At 41.6% G+C, this 21,749-nt stretch overlaps 1 protein-coding gene and 1 pseudogene across 1 annotated transcript; one reads left to right on the forward strand and one right to left on the reverse strand.

Moving 5' to 3' along the window:
* Positions 1–4,144: 4,144 nt before the first annotated feature.
* On the reverse strand, positions 4,145–5,172 carry LOC143262582 (ras-related protein Rab-3-like; annotated as a pseudogene).
* Positions 5,173–10,254: 5,082 nt separating this feature from the next.
* On the forward strand, positions 10,255–19,801 carry LOC143262583 (uncharacterized). The gene is made up of 2 exons (XM_076528216.1): positions 10,255–10,430; positions 12,375–19,801. Exons 1-2 carry the CDS (start codon positions 10,255–10,257, stop codon positions 15,622–15,624), a joined length of 3,426 nt encoding a protein of 1,141 aa, XP_076384331.1. The 3' UTR covers positions 15,625–19,801.
* Positions 19,802–21,749: the final 1,948 nt, after the last annotated feature.

The raw sequence follows: 21,749 nt of genomic DNA on the forward strand, positions 1-21,749 counted from the left end.
GAAGATTGCAGAAGATCCAGTTGTACATGACAATGAAGTTAGTTTTAGAAATACAGAACTCCAAGTCAATATTAATAATAGTACAGATGAAGCACAACAGCCTCTGCAATCTTCGATCGAAAATGATAATGTAATGCAACTTCGTGATAGGAAAACGATTAAACGGACAGAATTTTACGGTTCTCCGACCACTTTTCGTGCAGAGAAATTACCTGTCGATTATAATGAAGCAATTACTTGTAAGGAGACGGAATTTTGGATTAATGCTATGGAAGAAGAAATAAATGCCTTACGCGAAAATGAAACGTGGATTTTAGTCGAGAAGCCTGTAAATCGCAAAATATTTAATAACCGCTGGGTTTACACAAAAAAGACCTCTCCTGATAATATGGAACGATTTAAAGCGTGATTGGTAACAAAAGGATGCTCACAGATACAAGGGCTCGACTATAAAGAAACTTTCAGTCCGGTAGTCCGTTATGATACCGTGAGATTTTTATTAAGTATCGCTGCGCGTAACGGATGGAGCTTAGGTCAATTTGACATAAAGACTGCATTCTTGTATGGAAATTTAAACGAAGATATATACATGAAACAACCGGAAGGATTTCGTGACGGGACAACAAAAGTTTGTAAAATACTGAAAAGTTTGTATGGGCTGAAACAGGCTCCGAGATGTTGGACCGAACATTTTAGCAATTTTATTAAAGAATTCGGATTTATATATATACTGAAAGCTCAGCAAACACGTGTTTCTACATTTATGATAGGAATGAAGAAAAAATGTTTCTAGCGATTTATGTTGATGACGGGCTTGCAGCAGCGTCGCACGAGCATTTAGTAGATAAACTCTTTCTTGATCTAAGTAAGAATTTCAAAATAACAAGCACGAAAGATGTAAACATCACGGGAATAACGGACGGAGCCGTCACTACGTTGGGCACGACATCAATTTTAATCGCGGACGCCGAAGTCGAGTTCCATGTGGTGTCCGAGGCTTTCCCTATTTCCGCGGACGGTATTCTAGGATCTGCATTCTTATCACAGGGAGCGGAGATCTCGTATAAAAAAGAAAGCGTGTTGTGGCAAGGGAATGAGTTCCTCTTCACAACGCAATCTAAGGTCAGTATTGAACCACGAACCACAGCACCGATCAAAATAAAAGTAACCGGACCGGAATTCGGTTATCTCAGCCGTCGAGAGATTTCTAAAGGGATTTTCCTCCCTCATTGTTCCGTTAAGAACTCCGACCGACAGGCGGTTGTACGTTGCGTAAATACAAGCAGCGAACAGATAACTTTTACCACGCCGAAAATGGAGCTGGTAGAGGTGGAGGAGCTGTCGAACGTCGCCAACCCGCAAAAATTTTTTTCAAGTTCCAAAATCAAACCAATAATTTCTAATTCCACATCCATATTCAATCTCAACACGATAAATTCCCGCTACGAGGAGATCAAGGGCATGACAAGCACCGATCACCTCGGCGAGGAAAAAAATTACACGTGGAAAACTTATTGGAAGACAATCAAGACCTCTTCCACCTCTCCGAGGAGCGCCTCGGTAAAGCCAACGCGGTACAACATCGCATCATAACGACGGACCATTCACCAATACATGTTAAACAATACACATATCCACCTATCCACAAAGATGAGATTAATAAGCAGATGAAAGAGCTTTTGGAGCAAAACATTGTCGCTCCCTCGAAATCGCCGTATAATAGTCCACTCTGGATCGTCCCGAAAAAGGCCGATGCAGAGAGGAATAAAAAGTGGAGAATGGTCATCGATTTCCGCGCATTGAACGAGAAGTCGATGCCCGATGCGTATCCGTTGCCAAGCATTCTCGAGATTCTAGATCAGTTAGGCAGTGCTAAGTACTTCAGTGTCTTCGACCTCGCGAGCGGGTTTCATCAAATCGAGATGCACCCCGACGTCGCGGAAAAATCGGCTTTCTCAACTCCATACGGCCATTATGAATACAAAAGAATGCCCTTCGGCCTTAGAAACGCGCCCGCGACGTTCCAGACGTTCGACCCGGGCGCCGTCGATTTACTTAAAGCAGGGAAAGTCCCGAAATCATTAGATTTAACATTATGCCGAACTAAAGTAGTAAAAATTGGCAACAAAAAACTGCTCTTATTTCCAATAAAGACGTCACAACACCACACAGCGACGCACGAAGACTTACTCGAACTTTTCGCTTCAATACTCGATGTAACAACCGAGCTACAATTAGATTCCGTTAGCCTATCAAAAACAAACTTAGACAGAAAACGAGCGACTCCCCATTATAATGGAAAATCATCTCTCTCTGCCTTTGCCGGACATAAAGGCATACAGACGAATAAATACTATTGGAACACACTTAAGAAAGACGTAACAGAATTTGTGAATAATTGTGAAACCTGTCAGAGAAAAAAAAATTAGTAAGAATAAAAACACGACAACCGATGACAATTACAGACACACACGGTAAAGCTTTCGAGAAAATATCCATGGACATTGTAGGCCCCCTTCCAACCTCTTCAAAAAATTACACATACATTCTAATAATACAAGATCTTCTAACTAAATATTCCCTCGCCCTTCCACTACACAACGCGAACGCAATCGAGATCGCGGACGCCTTTATTAAGAACTTCATCTGCCGATTCGGGGCTCCCAAAGGAGTCTTGACAGACCAGGGGACGAACTTCCTAAGCTCGCTAATGAAAAACGTAGCAAAAAGATTCAAAATTACCCAGTTTAAAACAACGGCATTCCGACCCCAAAGCAACGGCTCTATAGAAAGATCTCGCCACGTATTAACAGAATACTTAAAACAATACATATCCAGAGGCGACTGGGACGAGTGGCTCCCATATGTGATGTTCTCTTATAACACAAGCGTTCATGAGGGCACCCTCATATGTGGTAGACAATTTGTTTTAATTTTTAGAACGTATTATAAAAAAACGGCTATATAGATTGCGAAAGTTATGAAATTACGGTCGTATATTACTGAAATAAAGGATTTTTAGGTAAAGTAACATATAAGTGTGTATCTTTTTTCTTGTTGTAAAATTCCAAGGTATATAATATTATAACGGCATTACTCCTTTTTCATTTATTTTAGTTTAAGTATAATGAAAAAGATATTTTTGAGTATGTACCAAAATGTGTTTGCACAGGATAGCGTCAAATTATAAGATCACTTTTGGAGTTTAAAAACTTAAAAACTTTTTAAAACAGAATTTGCTTTTATTTAGGCAGATAACAGTTTTTTGTATCTTTAAATTAAAAGCTTTCTTTGTTTAAAATTTTTATATTGAATTTTTTTGAATGAAATATTTAGGCTTCAAATATCAAATAATTATTTTAGAATTAAATTTAGCAATGAAATAAAGGTAAATATGATTTAATCGTATTAAATGACAATCTATTATAAATTTTCATCATTTTTACTTATTCATAATTCTCCACTATGGCAACTTTTTTATTACATATTCATTTTGTTGATAAAAAAATGAAGCTAATTTGCTTTAAATATTTCTACATTTATAATAAATAAGAAAAATATGTAAAATATTAATCATACTCTATTTGTCAATTATGGAATTAAAAGCAAATTATAAAGTGTCTCTCAAGTGGCTGTAAATGATATATTAAAAACATATTATAAATTTAACATATTGTATGAAAGTTAGATCTTGTAAAAAGTTTTATTATGGAATACATGTATTGACATTATTAAGTTGTGTAATAATACATAATTTATATCTTTGTTTGTAAAAAATATATTTGCATCTTCTAAAAAAATGTAAAAATTTTTTTATTATATTAAAGAAATAAAAATTACATTATAACACGCACGTTTATAGCGCAATTTGAATTGAATTGTGGCATTTTGCGTATTTATTTAATTGTTTAACAATTATTATATAACAACGTATTAAATATTAGATGTAATAAAAAGCTTGTTTACTAGAACAAAAATAAAAAACATTCAATTATGACAAATTATAACAAATTATATAATTTGACAATTATTATAAATAGATGCAGGGGTAACTCTTTTTTTTCACTTGTAAACAATCTGATCTAAATTTAAAAATATTTTATTTAACATGCAAGCAGTAAACCACTTCACAAATTGGATATTAAAATGCGATACAATTTTTTTATTTAATTTAAAAATTCATTGAAATAATAAAATTTATTAACAGCACCATTTTCTACGTGACTTAATCCTAACTCTACTAGAAACGTTTTCAACTGGCTCTTTACGAGTAGTCTTAGTTAACTTTACAGCCATATCCTCAAAAATAGCACTAACACCCACATTTTCTTTTGCACTAGTGGCATGAAATTCCGTTCCCATTTGATGTGTTTTTTCAACATATACATTTCGTATATCATCAATATTTGGTATTTGATCAGATTTGTTTCCCACAAGAAAGAGAGGTGTATTAGGAGATTCTTCTTGTAAGCTGTTGTACCATTTATCGATACAAGTAAATGTGCGCTCATCAGTAAGATAAAAAGCTAACAAAACACCGTCAATGTTACTATAATAATTTTTTGTTATAGATCTGAACCTTTCTTATCCAGCTGTATCCCACATATTTAGCATAATAACCTTAGAATCAATAACCAGCTTCTTGGACATAGTATTGTAGAAATTGTTCAATATTTAAACAATATAGAATATGTATTGATTAGGAAAGAACTAAACGTGATGAAAACAGGAAATATCGCGTACTGTATCTACAACTAGGATTACAACTATTTCACTTAATTCTACAACTCGCAACGCTCTTCACTCGACGACTCTCGAACACATTCTATCCACTCCCAACACACTCCTTTGACACACTGTCTGCCTTTTCCAAAAACGTGACAATCGCATCCGCCGGCTCTCCGTCGCCAAGGGTTTTTTTCATCTGACCCGGCTTTCACCAACGTTTCTCTTTCAATACAATGTCTGAAAACTACGGTCTCCTAAGCCTAACACTCCTCGTTCCAAACGCGTACCCACTAAATTACGTACTACAGTATCCACACCAATTGTATTCATTACATCTGTGTGAAACTCGTCTAGTTTATATCTGCGTAAAAGAGATGTTTTTCCTACGTTACTTTCTCCTATCACTATCAATTTGTATCTGTAGTCTATTTTTTGATTTGACATTTTTAGGGGATGGGTAGAAATGATGTTAAGAAAAGAAGGATTTATAATCGTCGCAGAGAATTGTTTATAAGAAATATATTACTTGATAGATGATTTGATCATGAATTTTGATGAAATAAGTAGAAAATAATGAATGTATTGATAGTTTTGAAATATTTTGATTGTTTTTGTTTATAAAATTTTATTACAAAATATTTGGCATAAATTTAAAAAAATTAAATATCAGAGAATGTGCTGTTTTATGAATATACTATATTAATTTATATAAAAGAAAAAAATTTGATTTATTTGTTACAAAGAATTTTAAGAGATTATTTTAGTAGTAAAAAGGGAGGAAAAATATCATCTTTTTGTCTCAATACTACCTTAACTCTTGTACTCAAGTGCAATTATAATCAATAATAATAAATAATTATTTATTATTAATGAAGTACTCTTTATTTAAATAAACCATGATTATATATGATTTATAAGCTTTAAAAACCACTGTATAATTAATTATACTGCGCTTTTAAAGACTTTTATTTACAATTTTAAACAAAATAGCATTTAATATTGTATGAATTATTTAAAACATAAAAAAATGAGTAGCATCTAACATGAATATGCTTTATATCGTTAAAATCAATATCCAACTCGTCATTTACATTCTCTTTTAATTAAAGGAAACAAAAGTTCATAGAAGTAATCTTAAAGCAAAAACAATCCAAGAAAAATAAATTAAGTGCTTCATTTTTTAATATTTATAGTGTGATATAATATAGAAGCAATTTTTTAAAAATTATTTGGATTAGAATTATATCTACAATTCGGAAAAAAAGCATCGTCTTACATGTATATTTTTTCATGTAAAAAAAATTTATTGTTAAAATTTTGAATACTTTAGTCGATATATTTCAAAACAGATTGTTTAACAGTTTAATGCCATGATAAAACATAAAAACAGACAAGTTAAGATACGTTTTTTTCAGTATAGATAAAAATGATTTACAAATTTAGTACTCTGATTAAAGGCTTAAAGATCTTTAAATAGATGCAGATTTATTATAATTGGCTTTTTCAACATTAACATCTTGTACAGGATCTTACTTTCAATTGTATGCGTCTTGTGACAGTTTATAATCTTTCTAATCAGAAACTTTATAAGAATTCTTTATTTTTTTGCTTTCCTCAATTTGGCCATCATTCAGAGCCTCAATTTTATACCGCTGTATTTTAAAATAAAATTGTTTTTATTTTCAAGTTAAATAACTCAATACAATATCATCTTCTTTTTTAAAAAATAAAAATTCCATTGAGATACTATGTTGATTTTATAAATAGAGACTGTGTAATTCGTGTGTAATTTATTTTATCAAGCAATTTTTAAAAAATCCAAAGAGGTATAGGAGCTTGTATATTGAGTATTATATGCAGAGTCCATCTTCGTAATAAAGACACGTTTAGTGCCATATTTTAATCAACATTCCTCCTTATAATACAATTTTTAATTGACCTATGAGTGTTTAATATTTTTTAAAAATGGAACATTTTTTTTGAGTAAAATTTTTAGAATTCGAAATGGATTACATAAACTATATTTATAGGGATAGTTATATAAATATTTTTTGGTTTTACAGTCTCAATACATCATATCGCATGGGTTAATTTATAGTATTATCTTATCAACCTTTTATGATATCGATTTAACTCATTAAACTTTAAACTCTATGTTGACGTATATTTTAGACTTAGATATAACAAACTATCTTAATTATAATTGTAGCGACCAGTCGGCGCACATAAAAAAGATTTATTTCTCGTGCAAACGACTAGCGTATTTTATAACTCTCCTTCGAAAAGGCTAGTTTTGAGTGAGCTGTTTTCTGTCCAGATGGCAATAAGTCAGTAGAGTTTTTTACCTAATTCTCGATAGTCAACGAGACCGTCATAAATAACCGGAAATTCCGAAGGGCACGCAAAACGGACCCGAACGCCGGACGTCCGAGCGCAACAGCCCTGAGGAAAACCCCGGCCGTTATATCACAAAAAACGCACCCACTCCGATCACCACGCGGTCCCAAAACAAGACGCGTTCAGGGCGTAAGGGACAAGGCGGTGAGAAGGAAATGGACAACGCTGATTGGGAAAACCCATTCGCGGGTCAACCAATCAGGAGGTGTCCAGAGCCCTTGCCTGGAGCAAACATACTAGTATAAAAAGAGCGGTAGTTAGACGCTCGCCCTGATATATCTCGGACGGAAAAAGACTTGTAAGCTTGTGGTACACGCAACGCCGTTACTCTTACTACGACGATACGCTGCCCGAAGTGACTCTGCACGATTTGTCTAATGAAGTTAGTAGTTACACCGCACGCAACAATTATTTATCCGAACACCCCCAATGACCAAACGTCGGACCATTTTGTCACGTCCCACGCGAGGAAGAGCACGATATGTCGACCCGCGATAAAAGGACTAGACTCTTTGTCAAATTTGATCCACGCGTTGCCTGCGTCCGCGTCTGATCGGGAACTCGCGTACAATTTGAATAGGCGTGCAATATATGAAAGGACACACCGTTCGGAGAGAATTGGCTTAGTTGGTACGAATGTTCGGTACAGTGGTTGCCGCTGCGACTACACGGCGTTGATTGGCAGGAACTGGGCTGCTCGATTCGGGTAGATTGGCAGGAACTGGCTGTTCTGCTGTTTGGGTCGTCAGGAACCGGCTGCTCGTTGCTTTATTCACTGACTTTAGGTTTAATAAAGATTTGACTCGAGAATACTGATAATTCAAATACGTATATATTCTTTAAACTTCCTAAGTACAATAACTAATTAAACTAACGCGGGTTTAATATTACTTATATAGATCTAGAATGTGACTCGCTTGACTTAATGGAATTGGAATTGAAACGGAACTCGGCGAAATAGTAACAATGAACTGGTAAGGAGAGAGACGAGCCGAGTTAGTAAAGTACGTCTGGTAAAGTCAAGTGCTGGAACGCGAGTGAAGAGTCGAGGAGCGCTCTGAGGCTCCTTCGGCGACTGTGGATGCTGCGAGGAGTGGGGGTACGCTGGAGTGGGGCGCAGTGTGCTCCGCAGCGCACGCGGTAGATCGGTGAACATGGTAATGGTGTGACATAGTGTGTCGGTAACGTTGCAGCTGTCAGAAATTGTGTGACTGTTGGTAATGATGCGACTGTCGGTAACATATCGGCGATAGTGCGGTTGTCGGTAACATATCGGCGATAGTGCGGCTGTCGGTAACATATCGTCGATAGTGCGGCTGTCGGTAACATATCGGCGATAGTGCGGCTGTCGGTAACATATCGGCGATAGTGCGGCTGTCGGTAACATGTATAGTGTAGTTGAGTTAAGCAAGTGTGTATGGATTTAAGTGTGCGAATGGGTTATAGATATAGTGTTTCCTTATTCTACGCGATTATAGTACTTAGCCTACGCAAAACGTCGGGAGTCGACCGACGTAACGATTTACTGTAATCTGTAGCGACCAGTCGTGCGCACAATAAGATCTTCAGTCTTCGTGCAAACGGCCAACGTAATTTATGACTCTCCTTCGAAGAAGCTATTTTTGAGAAGACAAGCTCACCACTTGATAGCACAGTAGAGTCTTTTACAGTAGATGTTTGCACAGTAGAGTCTTTCTAAGAAATTCCTCAATAGCTAAAGAGACCGTCATAGATTAGGAGAGTTTCCGAAGGGTACTCGAAGCGGGCCCAGCGACCCAAAGGCCATGTGGTCCGACGTGGGTGACCCGGAGGAAAGTTTCCACACGTGTCACGTATGACTCATCATCCCCTCCGATTACCGAGCCGTCCCGAAAATACACAAAGAGCGTAAGGGGCGGGCGGTAAGAAGGACAAAAAGAGCAACGCTGATTGGAAGGGCCCAACGCGTGGAGTTGACCAATCAGGGTTGTTCAAGAATTTTACCAGGGCAAACGGCGAAACGAAAGATAAAACTCGAGCACTGTATCGCGACTCGTCCGCAGACATAGTCCGCGAAATAAAAAGAACTTTCTACCACCGCACGCGAGAGTACTATTAATTACGAACAGATCCTATCCGAAAAATCGAATGCATGGGCGATAAGAACGTTAAAATAAGAACAAAGAAAGGCACAAAAATCGTACATACAGATAAGCTCAAACACGCTCCACGTCAAAGTGTAAACACAGTGACTCGTACACCCCCACCAACCCTTATCGCGAGAAATGACAAACAAACTCCCGTGTATAAAACCGCCGGAGAGCTTCGTAGCAACCACCAGTCGACGACCAACACAGCCACAATGAAGACCGCGACAGTATTCGCAATATTTTCTCTTTTCCAATCAACTAACGCGCTAATAGGGTACGATTGCAATAGCCCTACGTTAAACACGACCACAATTTCGACTATAGATACACCAAAATGTGAATACGCTCATTCAAAGCTGACTACTCCAACTAGTTGAATTCAAAGACGTCCCAGCATTCCAGTGTAAGATAGAAATCGATAGAACACGATTATTATTTATTAAATTAGCTTTGCGAATCATTCGTTGAACTGTGTTCGGACACGGAATTATTTAAATAAAATATCATTAACGAGGTGTCATTCACACTAGAAAATTAAAACGGCCGTCACGGTTAAACTACATATTATTTCGGGTCCGAAAAATTAGTAAATATTCTTCAGACGTTCTAAAGTAAAGGTGAACAGCGTTTTTCTTAAAAATATCACTGTTACGTAGTAAAAAAAAAATCCGGAAAGTTCTCGCTTCGTGATTTGTTCAATACTTCGAACGCGGCTCGAGTCCGTCCCGACCATCTGTCAAAGCCTCGTGCTGCGTACTCTCTCGCGGACTCTCACTCTCGCACCGTCACCTCTCATTGGCCACTGTTTTTCGTTAATAACTCGTAAACAAAGCCGCGGATTGAATTTTCGCAAAGGAAAAAGTTACTTGAAATGACCTCAGCTACCCCTCATTTTCGGCTGTTAAAGTAATTGTGGAACACCCTGTATATATTTTTCGGGAAACAGCGTCGCGGGACGTAACAATTTGGTGGCAGCGGTGGGATCGCTAAACCGCTCATGATGCCCGCGAATCCTCCGGCGGTTACTATGCGCTCGCAAACATTCGACCTCAAATCCAAACAATTAACACAAGACGAATTAATCTCGATCCAGAAGAGCCTTGCTAATAAGGAATCCCGCCTTCTAGAACAAGCCAATAGCTTAGAGAGGGAAAAGGAAAATATTTTCAGTCTCAGGTATCCCGGGCTCAATCGGAAATAGATTTAGACCGCGAAGCTATCCACAACGAGATTCGATGCTCGAATCAGAAAATTCCGGCTTAACCTTGAAAGCCGCGGCCGAATCCATACCCACGTTCGACGGATCTCAACCGCCGATCCTTCAATTCACTCGCACGTGCCTCCGGGCCCGAACCTTGATTCCTCCACACGCAGAAGGTACTCTCGCGAAGCTAATAGTCAGCAAATTACGCGGACGCGCATATATTGCAATAGAAGATTGGCCTATAGGAACAGTTTCGGGAGTTTGCGACAGATTAAAAAACATTTTCGGATCATGCCACACTGTCGACCACTATCGTGGAGAATTGTCGAATATCTTCATGCGTCCGAACGAACATATATTAGACTACATTAGCCGTGTCAAAGACTTGCGCGATGCAATAATCGATTGCAATAGAAGCCGCACCGATATACTCGAAATAGACGATTTCACAAAGGACTGCCTCATCCGAGGGTCCGTTCCCACAATCCGGTCGCAGCTCAGGCCCCTTAGAGATAAACCTCTTCACCGTGTGTATGACGAAGCGATAAGCGTCTTCAAAGAATTAGAGCTCGATAAAGTAAGATATGAGAAACATAACATCTGCGAGGTTCGGTTCTCCGATAACCGAGGCGAAACTCAACGCGACGCCAGACCAACATCCGCGCCGAGATAAGCAGATATCGTGCCAACTTCATTCTCCCGAAACCTTTCCGCGTAGCGTATGCGTACTTTACTTAAAGTTCGGCGCAAGGACTAATTATCAGAATATCACGATCGTGTACTCTTCAGTATAGTAATAAGCAGTCAGTGAAAGCTTAGAGTTCCGCGTTAGCTCATTTTTACGTGTCGCGTCCCGTGACATAATTTGGCGATCCTGCCTGTTTCACCAAATCGCCATGAACCCAGCCGATGCAGCAAAAACCGCGTTCTCGACGCCTTACGGACACTATCAGTTCAATCGAATGCCGTTTGGGCTCCGAAATGCACCGGCCACCTTCTAACGGTTAATGGACTCGATCCTCTCGGGTCTGCAGGGCTCCGAGCTCTTCGTTTATCTTGACGATATCGTAATATATTCTAGAAGCCTCTCTGAACACCGGGCGAAATTCCGGAAACTAGCGGAGCGATTACGGGCCGCGAATCTAAAATTACAACCCGCAAAATGCGGATTCCTACACAAAGAAGTGGCCTACCTTGGCCACGTAATAACCAAGGATGGTGTAAAACCATCTTCGGACAAAACCCGGGCGGTAGCGGATTTTCCACGTCCTAAAACCGCGAAGAACGCCCGCGAATTCCTCGGTCTCGCGGGCTATTACCGACGATTCATAGACAAGTTTTCAAAAATCTCCAAACCGCTAACCTCACTACTAAAAAGAGACTCTAGATTCGAATGGGGCGCGTCACAAGATCTCGCATTCACGACCCTAAAGGAGATTTTGACAACCGAACCCCTTCTACAATACCCGGATTTCGACCGGGAATTCAATGTCACAACGGACGCTTCCGGATTCGCGATTGGGGGCGTTTTGAGCCAGGGTGAGCCTGGTAAAGACAAATCGATCGCGTACGCGTCGCGTCTGCTTCAAGGAGCAGAGCTTAATTATTCAACAATTGAGAAAGAGTGTTTGGCTATCGTCTACTGTGTTCAGCATTTCCGTTCTTACATCTACGGCCGGCGTTTCAAACTAATTACAGACCACCGTCCTCTCGTCTGGGTCAATTCAGTAAAAGACCCTACCTCCAGACTCCTGCGGTGACGACTCAAGCTCGAATTCGAACGCAGACGCTCTTTCACGCAACCCCGTCCCGCTCCATCCCCTCTCTTCCGATTCCTCGGATTCCACTCTATTCGACGCCGTACGCCGAAAACCCCTGACTGACGGAACAGACACCAACCAAATCAAAAATCACAGTACGCAACCATCCACCTCCTCCCTCCCCCCTTCGATACCATCGCCACTTTCGCCCAACCAACACATATCCTTCTCCGACGAAGACGCACGGTTACCTTTGGAAACCACCCATCCTCCCGAAACTACCTCGTCCGACGAAGAGGAGATCGTCGAAAATCCGAACACACCCTTTTCATCGCGACGTCGGACACTTATACATACTCGAGATCGACTAACGAAGCGAAACGACAATTTAGTTGGTTTCGTTACGCTCGACGGACAGCCACTCGACATAGGAACCGCAGAATTAAAAGCGGCCGACAAACTACCGACAATAAACGACGGAACAATAGGACGCGGACGAATTTCATATCTGGGTCAGAAACGACTAATTCTACTCCCTCTCAAACCAACTCTTAACCACACGACAACCAGCGACGATCTAATAGAATGTCTACGTTCATTACTCGACATAACGACAGAACTCCAACTCGACACATTCAGCATTTCCAAGACAGATCTTGACCACGTTCAGTGGAGCGCGATACAAAGGACCATTCTAGAATTATTCAGTCAAACGCAAACTCAAATCTTCATTTGTTCAAACGAAATTATAACACCAGACAACGCTTCGCGACAGGACTTAATAATAGAAAATCACAGGTCGGCTTTTGCCGGACACAAAGGAGTCACCAAAACATATCGCCGAATTAGGGAAAAATATTTTTGGCCTACCTTGAAACGCGAAGTCGAAGAATACGTAAGGAATTGTCTGGAATGCCAAACTAAGAAACTGACACGCGTAAAAACTAGACAGCCAATGACGCTGACAGACACACCTGGACAGGCTTTCGATAAAGTGTCCCTCGACATCGTCGGTCCTCTTCCTACCACACCCTCCGGTCATACATATATCCTTACGGGACAGGACCTCTTAACAAAATATTCCATCGCCGTCCCACTAAAAAACGCCACAGCAATCGATACAGCCAATGCTCTTATAGAACATCTTATTTGCCGTTTCGGGGCCCCTAAGGCCATTCTCACCGACCAAGGCTCTAACTTCATGAGTAAGCTAATGAAAGCAATTGCCAAAAGATTTAAAATATCACAATTTCACACGACTGCGTTCCGACCGCAGAGTAACGGCTCCTTGGAGAGATCGCATCACGTGTTAACCGAATATCTAAAGCAATTCATCAGCAAAAATAATTGGGATGAGTGGCTCGCCTGCGCCATGCTCAGCTATAACACGAGCGTTCACGAGGGCACGTTATTTACACCCCACGAGCTGGTTTTCGGTAAATTAGCCAGGCTCCCCTCGGCCGATTCGCGTTTCACGACTTCCGACGAATCATATTCCAACTATCTGCAGGACCTCCAGGAAAAGTTATCGGGTACAATTAATCAGGCGCGCCAGAATCTCGACGGAGCGAAGGCGCGTTCTAAGAAGTATTACGACCGTAAGATAAACGCGCAGACATTCGCCACCGGGGATCGAGTATACATTCTCAAGGAGCCCCGGAAAGGGAAATTCGACTCCGAATACCACGGTCCATACGAGGTGGTCGGGGTGTTATCAGAAACCAACGTTCAACTTAAGATAAAGGGTAGGATAAAAACCGTCCATATCAACAAATTAAAACACGCACCACCGTCAGCTCATATCGCGCTCACATCCGCAATCCCCTCCAATCGACCCTCCCCGCCAAAGAGATTTATATCCGTAGCCGAGGCTAGAGATCAGTCAAGCTCAGACAACCCCAGAGAAATGTACGCTGCGCAAGCTTTCGCGTTAGTCGCGGTTATACGTGTTGCGTCCGCCATTATCGGCTACGATTGCGGGGGCAGCTCTGCCAATGTAACCACATTTTCCACCGTCGACCCACCAACCTGTGCTATGGAGAGCGTCAACCCGTCCAACGAGGAGGCACATATCCAGCTTCTGCAGCTAGCGGACTTTGACGCGGCGTCCGTCGTTCAGTGCCGGATCGAGATTGATCGAACAGTGTTTTACTGCGGTATGAGTTCACACGTATCAATAGTTCAGAACGGTCGCCAACAATATTTGCAATATATATCCCGCGATGCGTGCGAAGTTCTTCTCACCACCGGAATTATGTCAATTCCACCTACGATTCAAATTTCCGGCCTTCAACCAAATTCCACCTCAACCCGCAGCCTGACCCTCGCTGGCACCGTGGGGCCTGATGGTTCGTGCCAGGGTTCCATGTATAGCGACCCTTTCGGCGCCTGGTCTCAGGTGGTAGTGCAAGCAATAGCTAAGATCACACTGAAAACCTTTAGTGCACCTGTCAAAATTAACACTCAGGAAATCCTCCTTCCATCTGGCCAAAGGTGTCCTTTAAACAAAGAGTTTTGTTTAGATACAGAGGACGGCCACACGTACTGGCGAAGCCTTCCCTCGGATCAGTGCGGAGTAAATCAATACGATGTACTTTACGAAGGAAAAGCCACCCGAACCTTTAACCCAGGTTCCTCCCCCGTCATGTACACCGTTGCCACGCAAGACATAGCGTTTGCACTCACTAGCACGGCCAAAACAAATATTTGCGGGCACACACTTATCCGTACGGAACACCCGAAATTGTTCATTTTGGATACAAATAAGGAAGGAAAATTCAAATCAAAATCTCCCACTCCCACCAACAACTTAGACATTTTTACCTACGTTAACGCAAAGTTCGTGTACGTAGAGAAACACCTAAAGTCACAGATAGTATCACTCTATCGAAATATCGTTACACAACGCTGCAGGCTCGACCAACAGGTTCTTCGGAACGCACTAACGCTCGCGCGAGTTGCGCCAGCCGAGGTAGCTTACGCGATCACGCAAGAGGCCGGCTATATCGCCACCCAGGCCGGAGAAGCCATTCACATCGTGAAGTGCATCCCAGTTTCTGTCAGCCTCCGCAAGACGGAGGATTGCTTTAACGACCTCCCCGTAACATACAATAATCAATCTTACTTCTTATCTCCACGCACGCACGTCTTAATTAAAACCAGTACCCAAAGGGACTGTAGTGAACTCATCCCTGCACTCTTCAAGCTGCAAGGGTCATGGTACCAAATAAACCCACGACCCACAGAAGTCCGCAGCATTCCACCACTAAAAGCCATTACACAAGTCACATTGAAGTACGTGAGCCCTTCAAACCTCGCGAACGAGGGAATATATTCCCAGGAGGATTTAAATCAGCTAAAAGAACACATCATGTTCCCAATAGAAAGGTCCTCAATTATCGATTAGAGGGTTTACTAGAATTCACTACACCCCAGGAAGACTCAAGCATGTCGTATGCCGACCAGCCGACGACGGAAGACCACGAAGATTTCTCTTGGATACCGGAGCAGGAGTAAATCTTGTAAAGGAACGAGACGCTCCTAGCAAAATCAAACCTAGCGAAACGAAATTTATCACAAGCTAGGAAACGACCACACGCTATACAATTCATGACCTACATACCTTTCCTCAAAATTAAACACCTTTTCCTCATTGTTCCTAACGATTTTCCCTTAATCGAAAATGGAATATTTGGCCTACCATTCCTAGAAAAATACCAATACCAAATAACCAACGATCATTTGACACTCAATAACACCACGTTAACATCAAAATTATTGACGGTCAGCCTTATCGTGTTTTCTTCATCAACAATGGTAAGCAGACTTTGACTACAACCGACCAAATTTCATTCGAACAAGATAAACCAATTAATAGAGCTCTAGAGCTGATAAACAAATTACGCCTAAATCACATTGATCCTTTATACAGAGATACAATTGAAAAGATGGTTTCCAGTTATAACGATATTTTTACCCTGGAAACTGACCCTCTACCCTGTACACAACTTACCGATCACAAGATAACCCTTAAAGATCCCAAACCCATTAACATCAAATCCTACCGACCACCCGAATGCCACCGTAAAGAAATCGACCGACAAATCAAAGAAATGCTCGACAAAAAAATCATTGAACCGTCAGACTCCAGTTTCAATTCTCCGATATGGGTAGTACCCAAGAAAACCGACGCATCGGGGAAAAGAAAATGGCGAATCGTAATTGACTTCAGAAGACTTAACGAACAGACCGAACAAGACGCTTACCCCCTTCCCAACGCTGACGAGATCTTACAACACTTAGGCAACGCAAAATTCTTTACCGCACTTGACTTATCAGCCGGGTTCCATCAAATCCCCATGCATCCCGATAGTAAAAAATACACCGCGTTCTCGACCAACGAGGGACACTTTCATTATAATCGAATGCCTTTCGGACTGAAGAACGCACCCGCAACGTTCCAAAGAATGATGGATACTGCCCTTCGCGGATTAATTGACAAGCATTGTTCTGTGTATATGGATGACATAATTATATTCGGACAAACAATTGAAGAACACAACAAAAATCTTGCAATCATTTTCCATAGACTTAGAGACACCGGACTGAAATTACAAATGGACAAATGCGAATTCCTTAAGCCCGAATTAGAGTATCTTGGCCACGTAGTGACAGCTGAAGGAGTTAAACCTAACCCAAAAAAGATCCAAGCCATCAAAGATTTCCCCGTACCAAAGACCCCTACCCAGATAAAAGCCTTCCTAGGACTGAGCGGATACTATAGAAAATTTATATGTAATTTCGCAAAAATTTCAAAACCATTAACGTCATTGGCCAAGAAAAACGAACCGTACCGATGGACAAATGATCAACAAGTCGCCTTCCAAACCCTCAAAGACAGACTTTGCTCCGCCCCCATTCTCAAATACCCCGATTTTAACGAAACTTTCACGCTGACCATTGACGCGAGCAACGAAGGTATCGGTGCCGTACTATCCCAAGATGATCACCTCTGTAACTTCATTTCCAGAACTCTTAACCAAGCCGAACAAAACTATTCCACTACCGAGAAAGAACTCTTAGCAATAGTATGGGCCGTCAAACGACTCAGACAATATTTACTGGGCAGGAAATTTATAATACAAACCGATCACCAAGCACTTGTATGGCTTAAGAATGTTAAAGATCCCTCTTCAAGACTCATGAGATGGCGTCTGAGGCTTGAAGAGTACGATTTCGAAATAGAATATAAAAAAGGAAAAGAAAACGTTGTTGCTGATGCCCTCTCTCGATATCCTATCTATCCCCTCCGAATCCGAGAAGATAAACCGGTAAAACTCAACATTAGAGTTCAAACCCCTGATAAAACACCCTCGAGGCCATCGAAAACGCACTCCCTGACATTAAAGAAATTGAAGGCACCACTCCTAACCTCCTCTACGAACTCTACGAAAAATGGAAATCTGACCCTACTCCATCTCCTATAAAAAATCGACCAAACCGACCTACCTGGACGCAAATATCTCCTGGTACATTAGGACCGTATAACGAACAAACCTGATTAGACAAATTACATTCACTTTTCGTCTCGGAAGACAGAATTGAAGCAGGCGTAACAGGAGGCTTCACTAGTTACGAAATAGTCTCCATTCAGTTAATGATACGCGATTCCTCTCACAACATCTTGACAAAGAAGCAACCTTCGCACACACTCCCGTCAAAGAATATACAAAGGACGAAAAGCTTAAAATCATACAAGAAACCCATAACAACCTAAAACATCTAGGGGAAAACAAAACAATCGACACGATTAAACTCGACCACTTTTGGCCCAAACTAAACTCAGACGTACAAGAATACATAAAACACTGCGACACGTGCCAACGCAACAAACTAACACGTGTACGACCGAGAGAAGAAGCCGTACTCACCGACACCCCGCTCCATCCCAATGTGCATCCAAAGCATTATTCGGAACCCTCGATGAAGATGACCTAAAACTAGTAAATGAAAACCTTGATAAACTCTTTGACGAAAACACCAAAATCTCAAAAATTATGCAAAACCAAGCGATTATGTTTAGAACCCTACTTAACAGTAAAACATTACCCCAAGTCATGGAACAACACAAAATTTTCACGCAGAAGGTTAACGACAAATTCGCACACCTAGAAATGCTAATGCTAATCGAAATGATTACCAGCGATATTAGGGAAAACATCGATAGCCTGCAAAGAACCATTACCTTAGGGAAGAAAGGCATAATACGACTAGATATCATCGAATCTAACCAGTTTTTAAACGCCTATGAACACATTCTAAAGAAGCACTCGCTTATATCGCACATCGCACATCAAGCTAAAAATTTTCAAACACTGCTCGATATTAGCTTACTCAAATTAGTTTTAGTAAATAACAAACTTATCTACAGCATTAACATACCCATCTTAGAAAGCGACGAATGGACAGACATTAAACTGTATGCGATTCCCTATAAAAGAGGACCCACTTTCCTGGCGCCCATACTCAAGCACGACCATGTATTACAAACCAAGGGACATTCATACCCATCGACACATTATATCTAGACCACTTCTGCCGTAGCACAAGTCTATGCAAGATTTGTAAAAGAACACAACCCTCCCAACACCACAATTTTATGGAATGTAAAGAATCAGATTGTCTAATGTCCGCTTTCAAGATACAAGACCTAACCTTCATACCCATGTTTGCGCCCAACACCTACATTGTAATCCCAGAAAAACCGATAATCGTCAACACCCTTTGTAAAGAAGAATCCCAAGTACTTATAGACAAACCCGTTAAAATTAGCAGCAATTCCGATTGTACATTTCTATACAATAACAATGTAATGAAGCTTGGAGGTATCACTCACAAAGTCAATATAACAACTTACGCCTATTCTCTTCCGAATTCTACTCTCCATTTAGACCTAGAAAAACTCCGTGACAAACTATCAGTAGTACCGAAGATAACTCCAAACTTCAATCAATACGTTACCAGCCTATCCGACATGGAAGGATCTCTAATAGGATTAAAGCATCAACACAGAATTAAAATGACACGAGAAATTACTACGTCTATTATAACATACCTAGGGTACGCCGCATTAGTACTCGTCACATTGTATGGACTGCATAAAATAGGGCTTTCATCATGTATCTCCAGATGTATACCGAACGCACTATGCATTAAAATCTGTTGCCAAGAGAACACACAAACTGTAGCCCCACAGCAGTACGAGACCGTACGATACACTTCGCCACCAAGGGTACATGAACTCCAAGAGCTACCTGGAATACTGGAACCACCAAAGGCACCGCCCTCACAAGATGTCGCCATATCTTGGACAACAAGCCTACCTATGGATTCCCCATCCGCCAACAAAAGAAAATTTGTCAAGACCAACCGGTTTCCGGAGTAAACCGAATCTACAAAGAGGGGTGTAAAGCAAGACACTACCCTTAAACCTAAACATAAGATAAGAACTTCTAAACACTCACCCCCTAAAAACTCTATATATAAGCCAGCCGAACCCGAATAAACCAGTTATTCTGCCGGAACCTCTCTGCGTGCCAACTTCATTCTCCCGAAACTTTTTCGCGTAGCGTATGCGTACTTTACTTAAAGTTCGGCGCAAGGACTAATTATCAGAATATCACGATCGTGTACTCTTCAGTATAGTAATAAGCAGTCAGTGAAAGCTTAGAGTTCCGCGTTAGCTCATTTTTACGTGTCGCGTCCCGTGGCACCCGCACCGTTCCGCGAGGCGCGTTCCCACGAACCGCCGCGCTCGCCTTATCGCGATACGCGACCACAACCCGATCGTCGAGTTCCCACCAACGACTCTTACGAACAATCACGCAACAATTATCATGATTCGAGACGACAGGACTACGCCGCACCAAACCGCGACATATGCGTACCTCCGGCCAGACGCGAAGATAGCCCATCTTCATACCCGCGAAACCAACAAAAATTTTGCAATTACTGCAAAACGCCGGGACACGACATCCATGAATGCCGCAAGAGGGAGTACAATAACCGCATGTGCGAACAGCAGGGAAACGGGACACCCCTCCCGTCTCACTCAAACCCGCGACGGGAGGTAACCGAGAACTCGCGCCCACAATCAATCCGGACATTATCGAGCGAACACAGTGTACCAGAGGAAGAGTGTCGCGAGTCACATTAAACCCCGATACTAAAGTACCACATGTAATGGTTTCGTCCCCTGACTTTCCTTCCACCGCGAAATTTATGGTCGATACGGGAGCTGAACCGAACGTAATCAAAGCATCGCTCCTTAATCCAAACATAGTCGTGGACACCGCGAATAATATTAATATATCGGGGAACACCGACGAAAGCGTTGCAACCTTGGGTTCTACCACCGTCACTATAGCGAATGCAGTGGTGGAATTCCACGTAGTGCCCGATACGTTCCCAATTCCTACGGACGGAATTTTGGGAGCAGCATCCCTCTCGGGAGGAGCAGAGCTATCGTTCAAAACCAAAAGTCTGGTCTGGAACGGAAACAAATTCTCGTTTATATCGGCGGAAGGTTGTATTATCGGACCACGCGCGAGCGCGTGTATTGCGGTGAACGCCACCGGCCCGGAAATAGGCTATATTAAAAGATGCGAACTAGCACCGGGCGTGATGGTGCCGCATTGTTTCGTTAAAATCTCCAACGGAAGAACATTCGTTAATTGCGTAAATACCTCGGACAAGACTATCGACCTCCCCATGCCGACCATGGAGCTGGAGGAGGTGGAAGACATCGCGGACACCGTAGAGTCACGCAAAAATAATTCGATTCCAATCCATTCTGTCGCTCAAAATTTCGAAATCAGCTCTCCTGACTCGCGACGTAAACAGATCACCGACATAATAAGTCTGGATCACCTCGGCGAGGAAGAACAATTGCATGTCAGACAACTAATCCGAGAGCATCACCTCTTTCACTTTCCAGAGAAGCGCCTGGGGAAAACCAACGCGGTTCAACATAAAATCATTACGACTGACGACATTCCGGTGCACGTCAAGCAATACCGCTATCCTCCTATTCACCGCGCGATACAGGTTCGGAAATAAATTTAATAAAAGTATCGAGTCTTAAACCCGGTGTACTAGTAAACAGACAGGGCATCATCCTGATTCAGGGGATCACTAGCGGCAGCGTTGCTACCTTAGGGAGCACGAACATAGAGATCGTAGGAAAAAATGTCGAGTTCCAGGTTCTTCCTGCGGATTTCCCACTGAATGTGGACGGTATCCTGGGCTCCCCTTTCTTCGGTACCGGGGCCGAAATTTCTTACAAAAAGGGCTGCGTCGTATTCAACGACGTAAGCATTCCATTCGCGCGTAACACCGAAAAGGAAACGCACAAAATCGAGGCACGTACGAGCGCGTGCATCAAAGTCAGGGTCAGCGGACCTCCAGTCGGTTATATCCGACGTATGAGGGTAGAACCGAACGTATTCTTGGGTGACTGCGTGGTCACCAACA

This window comes from Megalopta genalis, unplaced genomic scaffold (assembly GCF_051020955.1).
Source record: "Megalopta genalis isolate 19385.01 unplaced genomic scaffold, iyMegGena1_principal scaffold0153, whole genome shotgun sequence".
Lineage (NCBI taxonomy): Eukaryota > Metazoa > Arthropoda > Insecta > Hymenoptera > Halictidae > Megalopta > Megalopta genalis.

Excerpts from the sequence above, each read along its gene's own strand:
- LOC143262583 (XM_076528216.1), top strand. The coding sequence starts at position 10,255 with ATGCCCGCGAATCCTCCGGCGGTTACTATGCGCTCGCAAACATTCGAC. Across the intron at positions 10,431-12,374 it reads GAAAATATTTTCAGTCTCAG|TACGCAACCATCCACCTCCT; the intron begins GTATCCCGGGCT and ends CAAAAATCACAG.